At 58.6% G+C, this 18,104-nt stretch overlaps 1 protein-coding gene across 12 annotated transcripts in view; it reads left to right on the forward strand.

Annotated features, from left to right (window-relative positions):
- The window catches only part of CCDC57 (coiled-coil domain containing 57), a 74,197-nt gene that overhangs the window by 18,415 nt on the left and 37,678 nt on the right, over positions 1-18,104 (forward strand). For 11 of the 12 annotated variants that reach the window (XM_032499125.1, XM_032499126.1, XM_032499124.1 and 8 more), the window contains 8 exons: positions 789-989; positions 3,860-4,018; positions 8,528-8,690; positions 9,083-9,217; positions 11,029-11,251; positions 11,773-11,925; positions 15,582-15,685; positions 17,164-17,232. In XM_032499125.1, the coding sequence (XP_032355016.1) occupies positions 789-989; positions 3,860-4,018; positions 8,528-8,690; positions 9,083-9,217; positions 11,029-11,251; positions 11,773-11,925; positions 15,582-15,685; positions 17,164-17,232 (1,207 nt within the window). The remainder of the gene's footprint in view (positions 1-788; positions 990-3,859; positions 4,019-8,527; positions 8,691-9,082; positions 9,218-11,028; positions 11,252-11,772; positions 11,926-15,581; positions 15,686-17,163; positions 17,233-18,104) is intronic. The other variant, XM_032499123.1, reaches the window with a different exon arrangement.

Genomic DNA, 18,104 nt, shown 5'->3' on the forward strand with positions numbered 1-18,104 from the left:
CTGTGGTCTGGCGGTTTGCCTGCTGAAAACAACCAGCCGGCAGTCAGGACCCGCCTGGTTCAGAAATGACTCCCTTACCGCCCTCACCTTCATGACCCAACCTTTCTTGAGATTTGGTGAAAAAAGTATATCCTGCCGGAAACTAGCGGGTACAGCACCTGGCGTGTGTGTCCTTTTTTGCTAACAGACGGTGGAAAATACTGAACAAGACGAGGACTGGTTGTAACTGGGATGTAGGGTACGTGGCGTGGCTGGTTGAGCAACGCTGCTGGGACTGGAGAGAAGTCACGTAGGAGTGTCTTCTTCATGGCTTTTTGCTTCTTAGTAAACCAAACAGAGTAAAAGCATAGAAAGCCACGAGCGTTGTCAGTCAGTTGCCAGCAACACCTAGCAGCTTGGTGTGTCATCCAGGTGACCGTCGGCTCTGGTGACAGAGTTCCAATGGGTTTGGCAGCTCCAGCAAGACAGACATGCACCCAGCGGCCTGCGTGGTGGGACGCTCGGAGGCTGGGGGGAGCGGCTGAGAGGAAGGGCCATCTACCCTGTGTTTTGCCCCTGCTGTTGGGGAGGCTGCTGGTGGCATTCCAGCAGAGCACCTGTTTGGGGGTCCGTCTACCGTGGGATGTGCTCCGGGGGCGGGCAGGGCCTGGTGTTTGCGACTGCGCGGTGTCTGTGGAGAGAACGGGCCCGCAGAGTGCGACCGGTGGAGGGTGCGCCCCTGCAGGGGCCTGGTGGTCGGGAGTCCCTAGCCGGGCCTGCTTGCTGCCCCGGGACCACGTGTGTTTCAGGCACGAGGAGCTGGACCGTCTGGCAAGGGAGAAGGACACGGTGCTGGCGGCGGCCAAGGGTGCCCACGTGGAGCAGCTGCAGGTGCTGGAGGCCAAGGTCCTGGAGCTGCAGTCTCACAGCGACAACCTGGAGGTGCAGCTCCGCAGGGCTGAGTGGAGGCAGGAAGACGTCGCCAAGGAGAAGGACGCCGCCATTGACAAGTGAGCCCTGGTGTTTCTGCCACAGGGAAGTGGCCCCTGGGCAGCTGCTTTCCTTAACCATTCCTGTTTTCTTTTCTTTTTCTGAAACTGCGTAGCTGGTATGTGTGGACGTGTTTATTTGTGGTAAAATACACGGAGTGTAAAAGTGGCCATCTTAACCCTTGTCAGGTTCAGTGACAGTTAAGTACATTCACACTGGTGAGCAACCGTCACCCCATTCACCCCAGAACTCTTTTCTTTGTAAAACTAAAACTGTGCCCACTAAACAGTAACTTCCCGTCCCCTCCCCTGGCCCCTGGCACCCGGCACCCTCCTTTCTGTCTCTGAGTTTGACTCCTGTAAGGGCCTCGTGCAAGTGGAGTCCTACACTCTGTCCTTCTGCGACTGGCTTGTTCCACTTGGGGTGGCGTCTTCAAGGTTCAGCCCTGCTGTAGCCAGTTTTTAAGGCTCGATAATATTCCATTGTTTGTATGTAACTACATTGTGTCTCAGTGGCTCATCTGTTGGTGGATTTGGGTTGTTTCCACCTTTGGCTGCCGTGCACAGTGCTGCTGTGCATGTGGGTGTGAGATATCTGTTTAGGCCTCTCTCTGGTTCTTTTGGACGTACACCCAGACGTGGAGCTGCTGGATCACGTGGTGATCCTGTGCTTGACTTTCTCAGGAGCTGCCGGACTGTTTTCCACAGTGGATGTACCATTTTGCCTTTTTTCAGAAGGGTTCCAGTTTCTCCATAAACTAGTTTCTTTTTAAACCCAGTTTTCTTTAGGCATCTAAGTCAGGCCACGATGTGTAAGCAGCCCTGTCCCGCTGCCTGGTGTCCGGGGGGAGGGGCCGACACGCGGGGGCCTTGTGTCGGGGTGGGGGGAGCGACACACGCGACCTCGTGTCTGGGGGGAGGGGCAGACACCCAGGGGCCTCGTGTCTGGGGGGGAGCAACACGCGGGACCTTGTGTCGGGGGGGAGGGGTCGACATGCGGGGCCGCTGTGGCTGAAGCTCTAGTTGAAGCCCATATCTTGGCTGCCATTAGGGATGTGATCCTTAGAGAAGCTGGTTCGCTGAAGACAATTAGGATAGTTAAGTCATTTGTAGAGTCTACTGTGTTTAGCAGCTGGCTTTTCCCTTTTGTTCAGGAAATATTTCTGTCTCTTCTTTGCAGAGAATTCTCTGCCAAGTTGTATTTCTCGTTAAGGGGAAATAGCTCTTACAACTGTGAAACACCAGGAGATTCAGGCTTACCAGGGGTGGCTTCGCCAGACGGCCTGTCTGTTGTTCGACCTGTGAAACGCAGGCAGCAGCGCTGGAGGAGCAGAGGCGACCGAAGCCTGATGGGCGTGTCTCCCAGCCCTTCCTCCTGCTGGGAAGGCTCTGTCTCTGGGCCCCGCTCCTGAGCAGCGGCTCAGAGGCCAGCGTCGGGGTGCACAGACCGTCCTCATGTGGAGGCCTCCATCCCTCTGCCCTCGCCTCGTGGTGTGTCCATCCTTGGGTTCCTTCCTGCCCCTCCACGCGCCCGGTCAAGGGGCTGTGAAGTGCAGCATCGGGGCCAGTCAGGCCAGGGCGCTGGGGCCCTGGGAGGGAGCGTCGGGGTCTGTACCCCACGGGGACGTCGTCGTCAGCAGGCAGCATCGGAGCAGCCCGTGCTGTGAGCCAGCTGTCTCTTTGGGCCCGTTTGTGATGGTTTCCCTGGGCGTTCATTCCTGAGTGGTGAAGAGAGAAGCATGACCCGAGACAGCACTGTGGCAGCCAGGTCACCTGTCACACGGACTGTGGTGGGGCCACACGGCACTGTGACTTCCTGGGACGCACAGCTGAGACAGAGAAAGAAACAGGGGAAATTAACTTCAGTGACACTTTATTTAACCCAGTATGTCCAGAATGTCACGTTAAGTCATCAATGTGAAACGATTGAGGAAAAAGGGTAACTGAACTTGTATAAAGGAATGAGGATTGGGATATTTTGCATTTCTTGGCGCTAAGTTTTGAAGCCGCAGCTCAGTGCAGGCTGGCCTTTGCCGAGGGCATCTCAGCCGGGGCTCCGGCCTCGCCCTGGAGGCTGCTGCAGCTGGGGTGCCTGAGGGCGTCTCCCCCGTGGTGGACCGCTCGCTCCCTGCTGTCGCCTGCCCGTCCCTGCCCGCGTGTGGGTGAGTTCTCAGAGGCTCTGGCAGCTGCGCTGGGCTCTGTCGGCTGGTGGTCCTTTGCCTTCCCGCGGCCCAGTCACCCCCGTGCGGCACTCTGTGGCCTGCCCGTGGGACATGGCTCTGGAGTGGCTGACACCTGAGCACAGCGTCCACCCTGTGGCACGCCGAGTGCGGCTGAGGAGGGAGATGGCCTGGGTGCAGACACAGTGAGCCCCACGAGCTTTGTGTGGTTGGCATCGTGGCTACTCGAGTCAGCACCTTTAGGGTCTCCTCTAGAGTTTTTCTTTTTGAGAGGTTTACCCAGTTTTTGGTGACTCTCCCAGGGAGTATAAGGGTTCCTGCAGAACCTCGTCTTACTACTCAATTTGAAAATGTGTGTTGAACGTCTCTGTACGGCAGCGCTGTGCCCGGCGTGGCGGGGGTGTCGGGGTGAGTCAGGAGGCGCTGCCTCAGGACTGGAGGCTCCGAGAGGCGCGGCCCGCCCTTCCCCGCGCGCCTGGTGCGGGCCCAGCACAGGCTCAGCGTGCCGCGGCGGCGGGCGCCCGGGCCAGTGCGGTGGGCGGGTGGGTGTTTCTTCTTAGGGGATTTCCTAGTCTGAGCAGGAAGCCTCTGCCCCGAGGCGGGGACTCGAGCGTGGCAGCGACACTGGCTGCGCTGCGCACACGTGTGTTGTGGAGGAGGGAGTGGGGGAGAGCCACAGCCACGTTCACGGGGCGCCCCTTCTTTGCCTAGACTTCGGGAAGATGCAGCAGCTCTCAGATCCGGCTGGGACGCCCAGATCGCTCAGCTGTCCGAGGAGATGACCTCCAAAGACCTTCAGGTCCAGTCGCTCCGGGAAGAGGAGATGAAGCTGAAGGCACAGGTGGCCAGATGCCAGCAGGACATCGGAAGGTATCAGGCGGTGGGGGCGGGAGGCCTCTCCCCTGGAGCAGGGTCCTCCGTCTGCACCGCGGCCGTGAGAGCCAGTGTGCCATTCAGTCCAGGTCAGGAATCACCCCTGAGGCCTTTTGTCTGATTGTTGACGCCTCAGTGTCTTTTCCTGCCCGTTGGAACGAACACTTGAGTGAAGAGAATACTCTGCTGTCTTCCTTGAGGATCACCGAAGTACAGCCAGCGTCCTCGCTGACACTGTGCACTTGATGAATGTTGACAAACGGGCGCGCCAGTCGGCAGTCTAACCGCGGCGCCGTCAGGGCGCAGAACCCTTGCGGCGCCGAAGCCCCTCGCGCCCCCGCCAGCCTGCCCTGTCGCTGGGGCCTCCTGATCTGGGCTTCGGCCCGCCTGGGGCCCGGCGCTCGACACGCTCTCGTGTCTGGCTTCTTTCGATGTTTACTTGAATATTTGTGTCAGGTTTTCTGTGTTCCTTTCTTTTTCCCTGTCACCTTTGGTAATTTGTGTCTTTCGATGAGTTTGTCCATTTTACCTGACTGTTGACTTTCTTGGCATAAAATCGCTTATGGTATTTCTTTGTTCTCTTTCTCCGGTGTGTGCGTCTGTAGCAGTGTCCTCTCTCCCTCTTGATGTTGGTGATTTGTGTGTTCTTTTTTTCTCCGTCAGTCTAACTAGAGACCTGCCAGTTTTACACATCTTTCCGAAGAGCCAGTATTTGGTTCCTCTGATTTTTCCCGGTTGCTTCTCTGCCTTCAGTTTCACTGCCACCTGCTCTCACGCTTGGTGTTGTCTTTCGTCTGTTTCCTTTGGTGCTGATCTGATGTCGTTTCGGCAGCTTCTAATGCTGGAATCTCAGATGATTAATTTTGGACCATTCCTCTTTTCTGAGAAATACAGGTATTTCCTTTCAAGCACTGCTTAGCCACATCCCACAAATGTTGATATTACTCAGTTAAAAATGTTTCCTAATTTCCCTGCGACTTCTCTGGTCTGTGGACTTAGACACGTGGTGCTTAACTTCCCATTGTTTTGAGATGCCCAGATGCCACTCTGTTCCTGCCTGGTCTGATTCTGTTGTGACAGCGAACACGCTCTGTGTAGCTTTGGCATGTGTCCTGTCTCAGTGACTGAGGAGGACCTGAAGGATGCGCTCCTGTCAGTTCCAGGGCTGGAGATGGCACGGGGCCGGGCTGGTGTGTTCTCGCCACCCGTGTCCTCCCATGGGCTCATCTGCCTGCTACTTGGGAGGCTGAAGTCTGCACCTCTGGAGGCTGTTTGTGGCTTTCAGTTCTAATGGATGTGACTTTACATGTCGGGAGGTCTTTTAAAAAGCACTTCTGCATTAAGGGTCTCTGTAGCCTCCTGTTGAATGACTGCTCATTGTGAGCAGCAGCACCCCATGCGTGGGACCACGCCTCGTTCCTTGGGGTCCTGGTCTCCCGTGCGCTCGCCAGGGCTGCGTGGTGAGTTTCCCCCTTTCCCTGCCTGCACTTGCTCTGGGGGCCTTGCTTTGTGAGCTCCTGTGACGTTGCTGCCTGTTCACTGGAGCGTTGAGATAGTCTGACGCTGTTCCTGCTACGTCTGGGTTTAAATGTCCAGTGTGCTGTTTGTTTGCTATTTTCCTCAAAGTTTTTGTGTCTTGCTTTTTCTGCCTTTTAAAAAATCAGCTGAGTATTTTTAGGAGTCCATCTTCTTCCCGCCGTTGTCTTCTATAAACCTCTTTATTTGGTGACTGCCCTGAGTGCAGGGCGCACGGCCTAGCTCTAAGTCATGCTGCCTGTTTCCTCACCACTTCTGGCCTTTCTCCCTGTTCCTGTGCTGCCGTACATCTCACACCTGTGTGGAAACTGCATCTGTAGTCACAGGTTACTGTTATTTCCACTTTGATCAAACAACTGTCCTTTAAAATTTTTTAAATAAACAAGAAGGTTCTGCTGTGTCGCACACAGAACTACATTCAATGTCTTATAATAGCCTATGATGAAGAAGAACAGGGAGAAGAATCCGTGTGTGTGTGTGTGTGTGTGTGTGTGTGTGTAAAACTGCACCGCCATGCTGTGTACCAGTAACACTGCAAATCGGCAATACTTCAATTAAAAATCACCTTAAAAATAGGAATAAGAGCCTTGTATTTTCCCCAACATTTATTTCTGTTGTTCTTCATTAAAAAGTTAAAAGGGAAAATCAAGCCCAGGTCTCCATCGGGCGCCCAGCTCTGCAGCCCCGGACGGTTCCGCGGCTGCGTTTGCAGGCTCTCCTGCCCTGTCGGTCTGAAGCCTGCCCCGCGGGCGGGAGCGCCCAGGCTGCTGCTTCCCCTCCAGCCCTGGAGGTGGGTCTGCGTCCTGGCCCTCTGTTTCCCTTTTGCATTTCCCGTTCCCCCATGTGCTGCGGTCCTCCTTCCTCCAGGCCCGCGGGTTTCTCTGTGTCGCTGGTGTGCGGTCAGCCGGCTGCCCGGCGTCTGGGGCAGGGGCGGACGTGCTCATCTGCCCCCCACCCCGGCTCGCGCACCCCGGGCTGCTGGCAGCCGGCTGGGCTGTCTCCCCGAGTCCCCTCTGCCAGGTGGGCGGGGCTTCCGTCTCCTCCTGTGCGGGGGCCTGTGCTCTCCCAGCACGTCTGTCTGCAGTCACTGCTGTACAGAGTCCCTCCGTCCCAGGTCTGTCCCCGCGGCCAGAGGCCACGTCTCGCAAGCGTCCGGGGGTCCAACACGTGACCGCCGGCCCCAGACCTGGTCCTCCTCCTCTCACAGGCACCTGCTGCCCGGCTGCGATTGGCTAACTGGTCAGCTGTACCTGCTGAGCGGAGGCGTCCTTTGAGGCGTGAAGTCTCTGTTAGGGAGGCTCCAGGGCCTTCTCCTCACCAGGCCAGTTTAGCCCTGTTGCTGCCGCGTCGGCCCGGGGTCCCCCCGGGCGCCCTGGTCATCCCCTGCTGACCCCCAGGACCCGCACGCCCAGCCTGTCTCAGCCCCACAGGCCTACAGCACACGTCCGCTGAGTTTCAGAGGGGCCCCAAGCAGATTCGGGAACTCCCTCCTCTGCCTCGGGAAGTCCCAGAGCTGTTTCATCCTCCCAGCTCTAAACCCAGCCGGGCCGCTACGCAGCACTGGGGCCTGCACGCCCCCCACCCCCGTGTGGGACTCATCCCCGGAGGTCTGTCTCTAGGGGCCCCAGGCCTACCCTGCCCGCTGCCTGGTAACTGGAGCCGTTCGGGGTCCTCGTCTGAGTCCTGGATGTCCCCGTGGGAGGCGGGGCTGGTGGCAGGTGCTACTCCAGAGGCTTTCTCTCACCTCACACCCACGGGGGGGCCGCCGCCTGTGATCCCGGTGGGTCTTTGTCTGCTCTGTTACTCTCTGTTGCGCTCAGGTCTCTCCCCCCTCCTGCCCCAGCTTTGAATGCTGGACTCAATTGGGGCCCCCAGGCCTGCGTCCTTCCCTCTCAGCCTGGGGAGGGCGCAGGGCACCCTGGGCGGCGTGGACAAGGCCAGCACTTGGGGTTGGTGAACCCACCGCACATGAGGGCCTGGACCGGAACTGGGAGGGGGCCCTGGAGCCTGGACCTGCCCGGCCGGTCTCCGGACAAGCCCGTGTGTCTGTGACAGAGGTTTTCTCCCTTGCAAAGCCAGCAGTGACCAACGTGATTTGTCTGGGGGAGTAGCTTCTATTAAGTACTTCCTGCTCGTGGGAGTGAGGCCCTGTTTCGGACACTGGCGCGGAGTCCACGAATGGCGTCCCCTCCCTTGGGGCCCCTGCAGCCTCCGCTCTGAGTGGGCCGGCTGAAGCTCTGGTCCTCAGTGGCCTGGGTTCAGAACTCAGGACCTGGCCCTTCCCCACAGTGTGACACATGCTGCTCTACCGTGTCCTCTGGTAACTGCCTCTCCGGAGGGCTCTGTCTAGCTTTGAGCCTTTGTGTTTTAAAATGTCTTTATTTTTGCCTCACTGTGTGAGTCTCATTTCACTGGGTCAGGACACTAGATTCTAAACCCTTTTCCCTCCGGGTTTTAAATCCCCTGAGAGCTGTGTGACTGTTGCCCTGTGACCGAGGGCCACCAGTGGAGCGGCTGCCCTCAGTGCCCGCCCCCTCCCGGCTCTCCGTGGTCGGCGGGGAGGGTCACGGGGCTGCCTCTCTCCCAGGGCTCGGGCTCCCCTGCGAGGCCCATGGCCAGGGTCGGCGGAAGTCCGGTCCATTCCAGGGCTAGGGGGCGAGGTCTCTGTCGCCTTGCTGACCGTCAGCCGCTCGTCCTGGCCACATGGCCCCCACGGCCCAGCCGGCAGGAGAATCTTGTTTCTCCCGCGGAGCCGTTTTCTGCTTGTCCGGGTTCGTTGTCTTTCTCCTCCCCTCCCCTTGCTAGGTGCCCTTCTCTTTCTCAAGCTTGAGCCCCTCTCCCGGCGCTGGGTTTTCCCTGCTCCCCTCGGGACCTGAGCTGCGCGCAGGTGCTCCTCCCATGGGTGCAGCCCTGCCGTCACGCACATGGGGACCTCGGCACACTTGACGGTCAGCGGCTTCCCACCCTTAGGTACAAACAGCAGCTGTTGCTGGCAGCCGAGAGGGAGCGGAGCCTGGAGCGGGACAAGGTGCAGCTGGAGCTGGACTGGCAGCGCCGCTGCGAGGGGCTGGAGCGGGAGCAGTACCAGAGGTCCGAGGACCTGATCCAGGCGCTGACCGCGGCCCGAGACCAGGTCTGTGCCCCTGCCTGGCCCACTGCCCTGTCCCACCTCCTTCCGCGGGAGGGCAGGCTGGGAGCGTCCGTGGCAGCGAGCAGGGGCTGGCCCGGGCCCTCCCAGGTCACCCTCTACCTCTGAAAACACTCAGCCTCACCGAGCAGCTCCATTTGTAACAAGATTACAGGCCACCGGCCAGGGCAGCAGGGAGGGCACCCTGGGCAGGGGCGGCCCCAACGCCCGCTGTGCTCCGCCGGCTCCGAGGGCCGCGTGTCTCCGGGGTGCCTCGCCTGCATGTCTGCTGTGTGCTTCCCAGGAGGGTGGGGACCCTGGCCGGGACCCTGAAGGCTGGCACCGCTCCCTCGTAACCCTCCCGTGCCCCAGATGGACTGAGTCGACCTTTTTCCCAGGAGGCAGCCAAGCTCCAGGAGACAGAGCTGGTGCTGCGTGAGCAGGAGGCAGCACTGAAGGCTGTGACCCGAGAGAGAGACCAGGCAGTGCAGGCGCTGAGGGCACGCAGGTTCCACCCCAAGGAGGAGGCGCAGGTGAGGGCCCCTCTCCTCCGAGCCCCCCCCCCCCAGGAGGAGGGCTCTCTGAACCCGCTCTGGGTGGCAGCCATGGGAGTCGGCCCAAGGAGAGCCAGCGCTGGAGGCAGGTCTCTGCAGGCCCCTTGGGACCCGGCACAGCGAGGGCGAGTCTGCGCCTCAGCCAGTCGGTGACTCTGTGCTCCGTCTGCTTGATGCCTTGAGCCTCTGAAGCCTCAACCCCGAGTACACGTGCTACTTGGGGCCGGCAGTTAACGTGCGTCATAGCGAGAGCTGTCTCCCAGCGCTGTCCCTGACCCCAGGCTGGTTCTGGGCGGGCGGCATCTGCAGGCCGTGGGTTCACAGTGCTCATCTGGTCCCTGCGCCTCTGCAGCCGGGGGCAGGTCCCCGTCCGCGGCTCCCTCGCGCTCCAGGGCAGGAGTCTGTCCTGCGTCTCTTCCAAGGGCTGCTTGCTTGGGCGGGACCCGCGGCGACAGGGTCGCACGGTTCCAGCACCTTCCAGGGCTCATGGTGAGAAATGGCCAGGCTCTCGGCTTGTCCTCTGCTCGTGACGTAGCACGTGGGAGGTTTTCCTTTGTCCTGGTTTTCCAGCAGCGTGGCTGCGATAGACCCTTTGGGGTGATTTTCTTTGTGTCCATCTTGCTTCAGGTTTGTCGCCTTCTTGGACCTAGGTTTTCATCAGGTTTGACACTTTTTTTGCCGATGAGTTTCTGGTGCTTTTCTGTCCCCTCGGTGCCCGGGTCTCGAGGGCTGTGCTGCCCCAGTCCTCCTGGGCTCCTTCACGCTGCTCTGCGGACCCGCCTCCTCCCGCCTTTTCTCCTGTGTTGTCTGGTCTGCTCTCAGTCCCATCCTGTGCAGGGAATTTTCTCACAGATAATGTGTTTTTCATCCCTGAAGATGCTTTTTGGTTCTTTATTTCTGTTTGGTTTGATTTTTTGGTTTTGTTTCTGGGGAGGCGCAGACAATTAGGTTTCTTTATTTTTAGAGGAGGTGCTGGGGATTGAACCCAGGACCTCGTGCCTGCTGAGCACACATTCTCCCACTTGAGCTAGACCCTCCCCCGATTCTTTTTTTTTTTGTCTTCCATTTCTCTTCTTTTTACGTTCATGTTTCTCTTTAAGTCCTTGAGCATATTTACGGGAGCTGCCTTGAAGCCCTCGCCTGTACCGGACGCGTGGCGTGTGTCATAGCACCCTTCCTCTCCCTGGCTGAAGAACACTCCTTTGTGTCACGGTTTACTGATTGTTTGCATGTTGGCGGGCGCCCAAGCGTTCCCACGTTTTGGCTGCTCTGAACACGTGCACAGGCATCGGCTCTCTGAGGTCTGCCCCTGGTCGAGGACCTGCTGGCGCTCTTGGCTCTGTGGACCGTGTGGGGACCGGGGCCGCCTTCTGCAACAGCCGCACCACGTCTCACTTTACCACCCACACCCCGGGCAGCTGCAACCTTTACTGTCTACGGTGCGCAAGGCCACGTTTCCCCCTCCCCCTCGCCCACACCTGGCCGTGTCTTTTTATGATAGCCCCCCTAGTGGATGAATAATGGCTTCTTGACTGAAAAGGAAGGGCCCCCAAAACCCCAATAGAAGTTGTTTTGAAAAGCAGTGGTCTTGTCTTTACAAAACCTAGAATAAAAAGAGTTTTCTCGTACTTCTGTCAACCTGCCCCACGTCGAGGACAGAAGGCGGGCAGGGGCGGAGGGGCGGGAAGACACAGCCGGCCTCAGACGCACGGGGAACCATTGGTCCTTGGTTGTAACTTTGCGCTTTCTTTCTCTTTCCTTTTCTTTCTTTTTCCTCTTGTATTTGACAGATGTTTCCAAGGCATTGTGAAGAAGACACAAGTGCAAGTCTTCCATCTAGTGAGATCCAGCGACTACAGGAGCAGAACAGAAGCTTGCGGAACGCTATTGCACAGATGAGGAAAGAAATGGAAGCTCTAAGTGATCAGGTTCTTCCTTCTGCCCGGTTAGGAGGGGAGACCACAGGAGCAAACCCGCCTGGCCCACAGGCAGCAGCTGACGCCCCCATTCCCGGTGAGCAGAAGGGGGACAGGGAGGGTGAGGGCCAGGCTCCTCGGGGTCGAAAACAGGCTTCGTGTGGTGTTTTGCCAAGAACATCCCCTGTAATAAATTCCTGCAACGTCTGACGGCTGCCTTTCCTCCCAGGGAAGGGGTCTGAAGTCAGGTGTTAATATGCAAGACTTTTTACCGATAAGTGGAAGGAACAGCGATGGGGGTCGGGGGCACCGGGCGGTCCTCAGGGGGCACCCGTGCTGGTCACAGCGGGCCCCCGAGGAGCAGCGAGGGGGCACAGCACCTGCTAGGACTGGCTGCGCTCGGGACACAGCTGCTGTGTCCCGAGGGACTGGGGGGCAGGAGGCGCCCCCTGCTCGTGCTTGGGCCTCCCTGGGGAGCTCGGCCAGCACGACTCTGGACCCTGCGCTCTGTCTGGGGGCAGCAGGGCGGCCTGAGGGGCGGGCGGGGAGGGCGCAGGTTGAGGGTGAAGGGCGAGGGTGTAAACACATGCGCCCTGTGTTTACTGGTTTTTTTGGAAGGTTACATTCTGGCCCTTGAAGCAGAAATGCAGAATCTAAAGCATAAATTCGAAACACTGGAAGCACAACTGGAGGACGTAATAGACCCTTCGAGGACGTCTGTGCCCTGTGCTGGCCTCCAGCCCAGTGTCCCGGCCCCCACAGACCCCACCGGTGAGAGTTCTTGTCTCGACGTGCTGTGCCGCTGCCCCAGGGCCGGCAGCCAGGGCCCGGTCCCCCTAAGCCCCCCGTCCCGACCCCTCGCCCTGTCCCCACGTAAATGGTGGGACCCGTCGCCAAAGGCCTTACTTTACAACAAGCTTGCCGGTCAGTCACTTGCTCCATGGCCAGGCCAGCATCACAGGGCCCGTTCTGGTCTCCTTTCTCCTCGCTCTTTGTTTCCTCCTCCAACAGCCGAAGCCTGGCTCCCAACTCCTTCCGCTTCCAGTTCCTAGGTGCACGCAGCCCCCCCGTGGAGGCCTTTCTGCCACCCAGGGGCCCCACCTTCTGTGCCAGGCCCCCCGAACGCCAATGGCCACGCCAGGCTGCGTGGCCCCCCAGGGTCCCCGGATGCAGCCCGGGGCCCCTCTGTGGTTTGTGGGCTTGACTGTCCAGGAGGGAGAGGCAGGCGGGCGGGGCGTCCAGCTACCTCGTCGTCTTGTCCTAAGTTCTGGAAGCCCCCTCCGCCCCGACGCTGGTGTCTCCTACTTCTCTCTCTGGTGTTACTTCCCCTGGTGGAATCTCCAGCGAGACACTGATCACAGCTGGCTTGCTTCCCGATGTTGAAACGTTCAACATTTCACTGTTAGATTTAATACTAACTTTTTTAAAATCAGTCAGATTAAGGACATCCCTCTCAGCTCCTGTTGTAACACAGACCTCTGCTCTCTCTCACAACTCTGTTGGGCTCTGCTCTGTGTGTTTGGAAGCTTTGCCGTTAGGCGTGTGCTCATTTAGAGCCGTTGCATTTCCAGGGCGAGCCGACCTTCACGTGCGTTTGTGACGCTCTGCTTCCTCCCAGGTCTTCCTCTTGGGCCCGCCCCCCCCCACCCCGCGCTGTTCTGACAGGCGTTTGCCTGTGTGTCATCATCCCCCACTGACCTTTAACCCACCTCCCTCTCACACTCCAAGGGAGTTACTCGAAGGGAGTTTCTCGTAGGCAGCAACTAGTTCGGCCAGTTTTTAAACCCATCTTGCTGACACCTCTAGTGCCACGTTGTAAGCCTATTCTGCCGTTTCCTCTTTGCTTCCTGCCAGGCGCTTGAGTGTCCACTTTAATTCATCTGCGGTTTTGAGTGTGTCTCCCTGGGTGCTTTGCAAACAGTGTCTGCTCCAGAGACCACAGTATACTTACCACAGTCAGCCGGTGTCAGCATGTTGCAGTTTGAGGGGGAGCGTGGGGGCACCACCAGGCAGGCCGCCACGCCCTCATTGCCGCAACTGCCGCGTCTCCGCACGTGGCGAAGTCAGGCAGGGTTTCCATTTTTGCTTTCGACTGTCTAGCATGATTTTAAACCTCAAGAGGAAAAGTGCGGTCCGTTCTCTTACCCGGATCCTTCTCCTCGACTCTTTCCTGATTCCAGGCTGCCAGATGGCCTTCTGTCCGAAGCTCTGTGGTTAGCAGTTCCTTCCAGCAGGGCTGCCGTGACAGACTCCCTTGGTTTTTCGTTCATCCGAGACTTCTTCACCTTCACCCCTGAAGGGTGCAGTCGCTGGTGTGAAATGATGAGTTGACGGTTCTTTGCTCTCAGCACTTAAACTGCACCGTTTTCTTCGGGCGATGGTTCCTTCTGAGAAGCCCGTGCCGTTGGAGTCCTTGTCCCCACAGGTCCAGCGTCACTTAGCTCTGCTGCTCTCGAGAGTTTGCGGTTTCAGAATCGGCTGATGGCGGTCTGGGCATAGGTTCCTTGGCTCATCCGTTTGGACGTTGACTCTGAAGGTGTTTGTCTTTGGCCAGATTTGAGAAGTTCTCAAGCATCACTTCTTCAGGTATTTTTTCAGCTCCTCTCTTTCCTTTCGGGGCTCGAGCGGCGAGAGCGTTGGACCCCGGTGTCTGTCCCGGTGTTCTCTCCGTTCTCAGGCTGGAGAATGTCTGTATCTTCAGGTTCTCCTACTGAGCCCATCCAGGGAGATTTTTACAACATTTCAGGTTTAAAATTTCCATTTTTTCCCTTTGTATCTTGCATTCCTTTGCTGAAACTTCCGTTTTTACCACTTGCCCTAAGGGTGTGTCAGATTGCCTGTTGGGGCAGCTTTAATTCCACAGTCACCTTGCTGCTGTCTCTTCATTCGAGGGGAGGTTTTCCTTGCTGTTGATCCATTGAGGAGCTTGGATTCTGCCGTGGACGTCTTGAGGATCACGTCGTGGGGCCCCGGCCCTCGCTGAGCCTTTTGCAGCTCTGTTTCTTTCCCACCGGCAGCTGCGGGGCTCCCTTTTCCTGGTCTCAGCTTGGTGGTGTCTTTGGCCTGTGCAGGAAGACGGGCCGGGGGGGGGGGGGGACTCCCTGTGGCCCGGCCCCTGAAGCCCGAGCCCCCAGCCTCCCTGCCTGCTTTCCCTCACCATCCGGAACCTCCTCCCGGAGCAGAGCGTGCGGTGTCCGGGGCTCCCGCTGTCCTAGGGGAGGGCGGGTGGGGCACACGAGAGGCTTCAACTGGTCTGCGGTGTGAAAGCAGCCCTGCGTCTCCGGAGTGAGCTCAGCGGGGCCTCCGCCAGCGCTTCGCTGAGAACGAGCGCGTCCACGCTCCCGCGTGAGGCTGGCCTGCGCCTCCCCTGCCTTGCGGTGTCCACGTCGGGGTTCGGAGTCGGGGTTGTTCTGGCCTCGCAGACATGTTGGGAGAGGCCCCTCTTCCTCTGCTTTCTGGAAAAGCTTGTGTTAGACCTAACGCTAATTTTTCCATAACCAGTGGACAGACTTCAATCGTGAAACCAGCTGGGCAGAGAATTCTCCTTGTGGGAAGATTTTAAACTGAGTTCGGGCTTTTTCACAGGTTTAGGGCTGTCTAGATTTTCCTTTCTGTGTCATTCTTTGATGTTATATTTTGCTAGAAAATTGTCTGTTTCATTTAAACTTCCAAAAACTTGGCGTAAAGTTGCTTATGGGAGTGTGTTCTCCGCAGGGCTTCAGAGCCTCCGGGCTCTAGAGCAACAGCCCTTCCGTTTGCTGCGCTGTCTCCGTCCCTGTTTCTTGGCCGGCCTCTCCCGGGTCCTGACTTTTGCAAAGAACCGCCACCAGTCTTGTCCGCCCTGCCGCACACAGCTTCCCGTTTCCACAGCATTTAGTGTCGGCTTTGTCCTGTCCTTCCTTCCACTCTGGTTGTCTTTTTTTCCCCTCATTTTTGACATGAATGTTCAGCTCATTTATCTTCCTTCTTTTCTAAAATAAGCTTCTACGCCTAAATAAATAATAAATAGTTTTGAAAGGATGCTTTAGATGCATTCCTTAAGTTTTAATAGTCATGCTTTTGCGATAATTCAGGTCGAAATTTCTGACGGCCATTGTGATTCCTTCTTTGAGCTGTGGGCCACACAAGCACTGTGACCCCAGCCAGCCAAGTGACTGGCGGTCGTGCAGACTTGCCCCTGCCGGACACCAGCTGGGCAGGCTGGGGTTTCTCTCTGCAGAGTCCCGCTTTCCCAGCGCAGGGAGTACTCTTCACGGGCAGCACCTCTCAGTCTTTGTTGGGACCCCACCATGCCCGCGAGGTCTGGGGGACAGTGGGCCAAGAGGCCACGCCTGCACCCTGGTGACGGGATGCCCAGCTCCGCGGAGGTTGGTGGGGGAGGCCCTGGGCTCGGGGAGATGTGTCTGACTCATCTGCTGTTCCTGCAGGAGGAGCTGCTTTGGGCCATGGTGCATCCACGGGGCTGGCGCTCAGGCGGCTTCGAGACAGGGCACATCTCTTGAACTTCCTGGTGGCGCGACTCAAACAGAAGGTACGGCCACGCTGATGCTCAAGCTGGGGGTCTCCTGACCAGAGAGGGACCTGGCCATGACCTCTCTGTGCCTCAGGGTCCCTCCCAGGAAGGGGTCACGGTAGGGGCAGCCGCTTCCCCTCCTGTGTGTTCCTGGAGGGCACGCGGTGAGGTTAGGGAGCCTGGGGGACACAGGGGCAGTGCCTGTGGTTGAGCACTCGGAGCCCGGTCTCTGCCTGCCCTGGCGGGTCCCTGGGCCCGAGCCATGCGGGAGCCCACGGCATGAGTGCCGAGCGCAGTCCCCGCTGCCGTCTGGAGCCCTCGGTGGACGCTGGCCCTTCTGCTTCCTGTGCAGACGGGCCAGCGGGACAGGCTCCAGCTGGCACCACAGCCCGCGCCTTGCTGCTGCTAATTCACAGTAGTGCTTATTTTAGTGGGGTTCTTTAACTGTGCTAAAACATACACAACAAAGGTCACCATTTTCCCACATACAGTTCAGTGATGGCGAGTATAGTCACTGCTATGTAAGCGTCACCGCTGTGTTCCCAGAGCTTTTCATCACTTGCACAGAAACCCTGTCCACGCTCAACGCTGACGCCCCGCTCCCCCCACCAGCCCCGGCCCCTCTGCTCGTTCTGTCTCTACACCTGCTCCTCCGGGAGCCTCCACGTGGAGTCACGCAGAATCTATCCGCCTGTGACCGGCTCACTTCACCCAGCGAAAAGGTCCTTGAGGCTCATCCACGTGTAGCCCGTGTCACAACCTCGTTCCTCTGGAGAAAGGAGGACACCCCGTGCTGCCATTCCCCCAAACTGCTGGGCCCTGGGGCGCCATGGACGGGCTGCGCAGGTGTCCAGGTGCACACGTGGGTGGAGCTGCCAGGTTGCAGGGTAGTTCTGTCATTAACTTTCTGAGGACCCGCCAAGGGTTTCTGCAGCGCTCCACCCCCAGCTGCGCGTGGGGAGCTTCCAGCGAGTGGTCCTCACCTGCACCGGCCCCTGGGTCCTCCGGACCGCAGCTGTCCCCGCCGGCCCGAGGTGGACCTTGACGCGGTGTGATTTGCATTTTCCTGGTGGAAAATGACGTTGAGCATCTTCTCACGTGCTTATTGGCCATTCATCTGTCGTCTTTGGAGAAACGTCCGTGAATGTCCTCTGCCCACTTCTGACCGGCTTGTCTGTCTTTTTATTGTTCAGTTGCCAGAGTTCTTGGCATGTCCTGGACACAAGGCCCTTGGCACAAGCGCTTTGCAGAATTCCTCTCCTGGTCCCTGGCTCGTCCTCACAGTCTCGATAGAGCCCTTGGAAGCGCAGTTCTCACTGCTGGTGCTGCGGGGTCACACGTCCTGCTGCCTTTGCACCTGTGTTTCCCGTGAGGCAATTTTCACATGTCCTTTTAAGTCCACGAGTACATGAAACACCATCCCGTAGGCCCTGCGTCTTCCGTGACACAGCTCCTGGCTGGTGAAGACCACACTCTGAGCTCTCCATCCCCTGCAGGGAGCAGGCCGCGCGCGGAAGTCAGACGCCCTGTCGTGGCTGAAGCACGTTTGTGCTGCTGTGACGGAGGCGAGTGCGCCCCCTTTCCTGCTTCTGTCTGTGGGGCTGCAGACCTCCGTCACCCACCACACGCGAGGGGAGGGTGGTCTTCAGGTCTGTGGCCTTTCCCAGTTCTGCCCCACCGTCGCCAAACAGGAAGTCAACGGTTAAACGAGAGCTGTGATTTTCTCTTGGTGCCCATGAAGGTTACCTGAGGAAGACGGTCCGCCTAGAAGTGCCGTTAGTTTCTTACTTGCCAGTGTCTGTGTATCAGATGGTCACCTTTTCCAGTGTGTCTGTGACAAAGAATGAGACACTCACCACGAGTCCTGTGTAGGAGTCCCCGGAGCAGGAAGGTCACATTTCTTTCACTGAGAATCGAACGGGCCAGTCGAGGGTGCGGAGAGGTGTGCCCGTCCCCCTGCCTGTCCTTCCCCCCGTCATCGGGAGAGGCGCTGCAGGCAGGGCTGGCCGGGCTCTGGCCGGGCCCCTGCGTCGGGGTCTCCTGGCCGCCCTGCAGCCCCCAGCTCGTGCCCCCGGCCAGGCTTCTCCTGCCCCTTCAGTCTACCTCGGCCTTTTGTCTGCTTGCCAGTTGTCCTCTCCCTTGGGACAGGCTTAGGACTTCGTCTGTCCATGCCTCCCGGGACTGGAGCCCAGGAAGAGGGTTTTGAGGCCTCTGTCCAGACCCATCCGTGCACAAACCCTCCCCGACCAGCCTTGGGGTCCAGTGTGTGGGCGCTGCTGCAGGTGCCCACATCCCCATGTGCCCACTCTGGGGGCGTGAGTGGAGCTGCCTGGGGGCCTGGCCCAGGGGGGCCAGAAGAACAGCGGCTTTGGTGGTGGGGGTGTGGGTCTGCGGGTGGTGGAATTAAGCCAGAGAGGAGACTGGCAGGCCTGTGTTC

Source organism: Camelus ferus, chromosome 16, assembly GCF_009834535.1.
Source record: "Camelus ferus isolate YT-003-E chromosome 16, BCGSAC_Cfer_1.0, whole genome shotgun sequence".
Lineage (NCBI taxonomy): Eukaryota > Metazoa > Chordata > Mammalia > Artiodactyla > Camelidae > Camelus > Camelus ferus.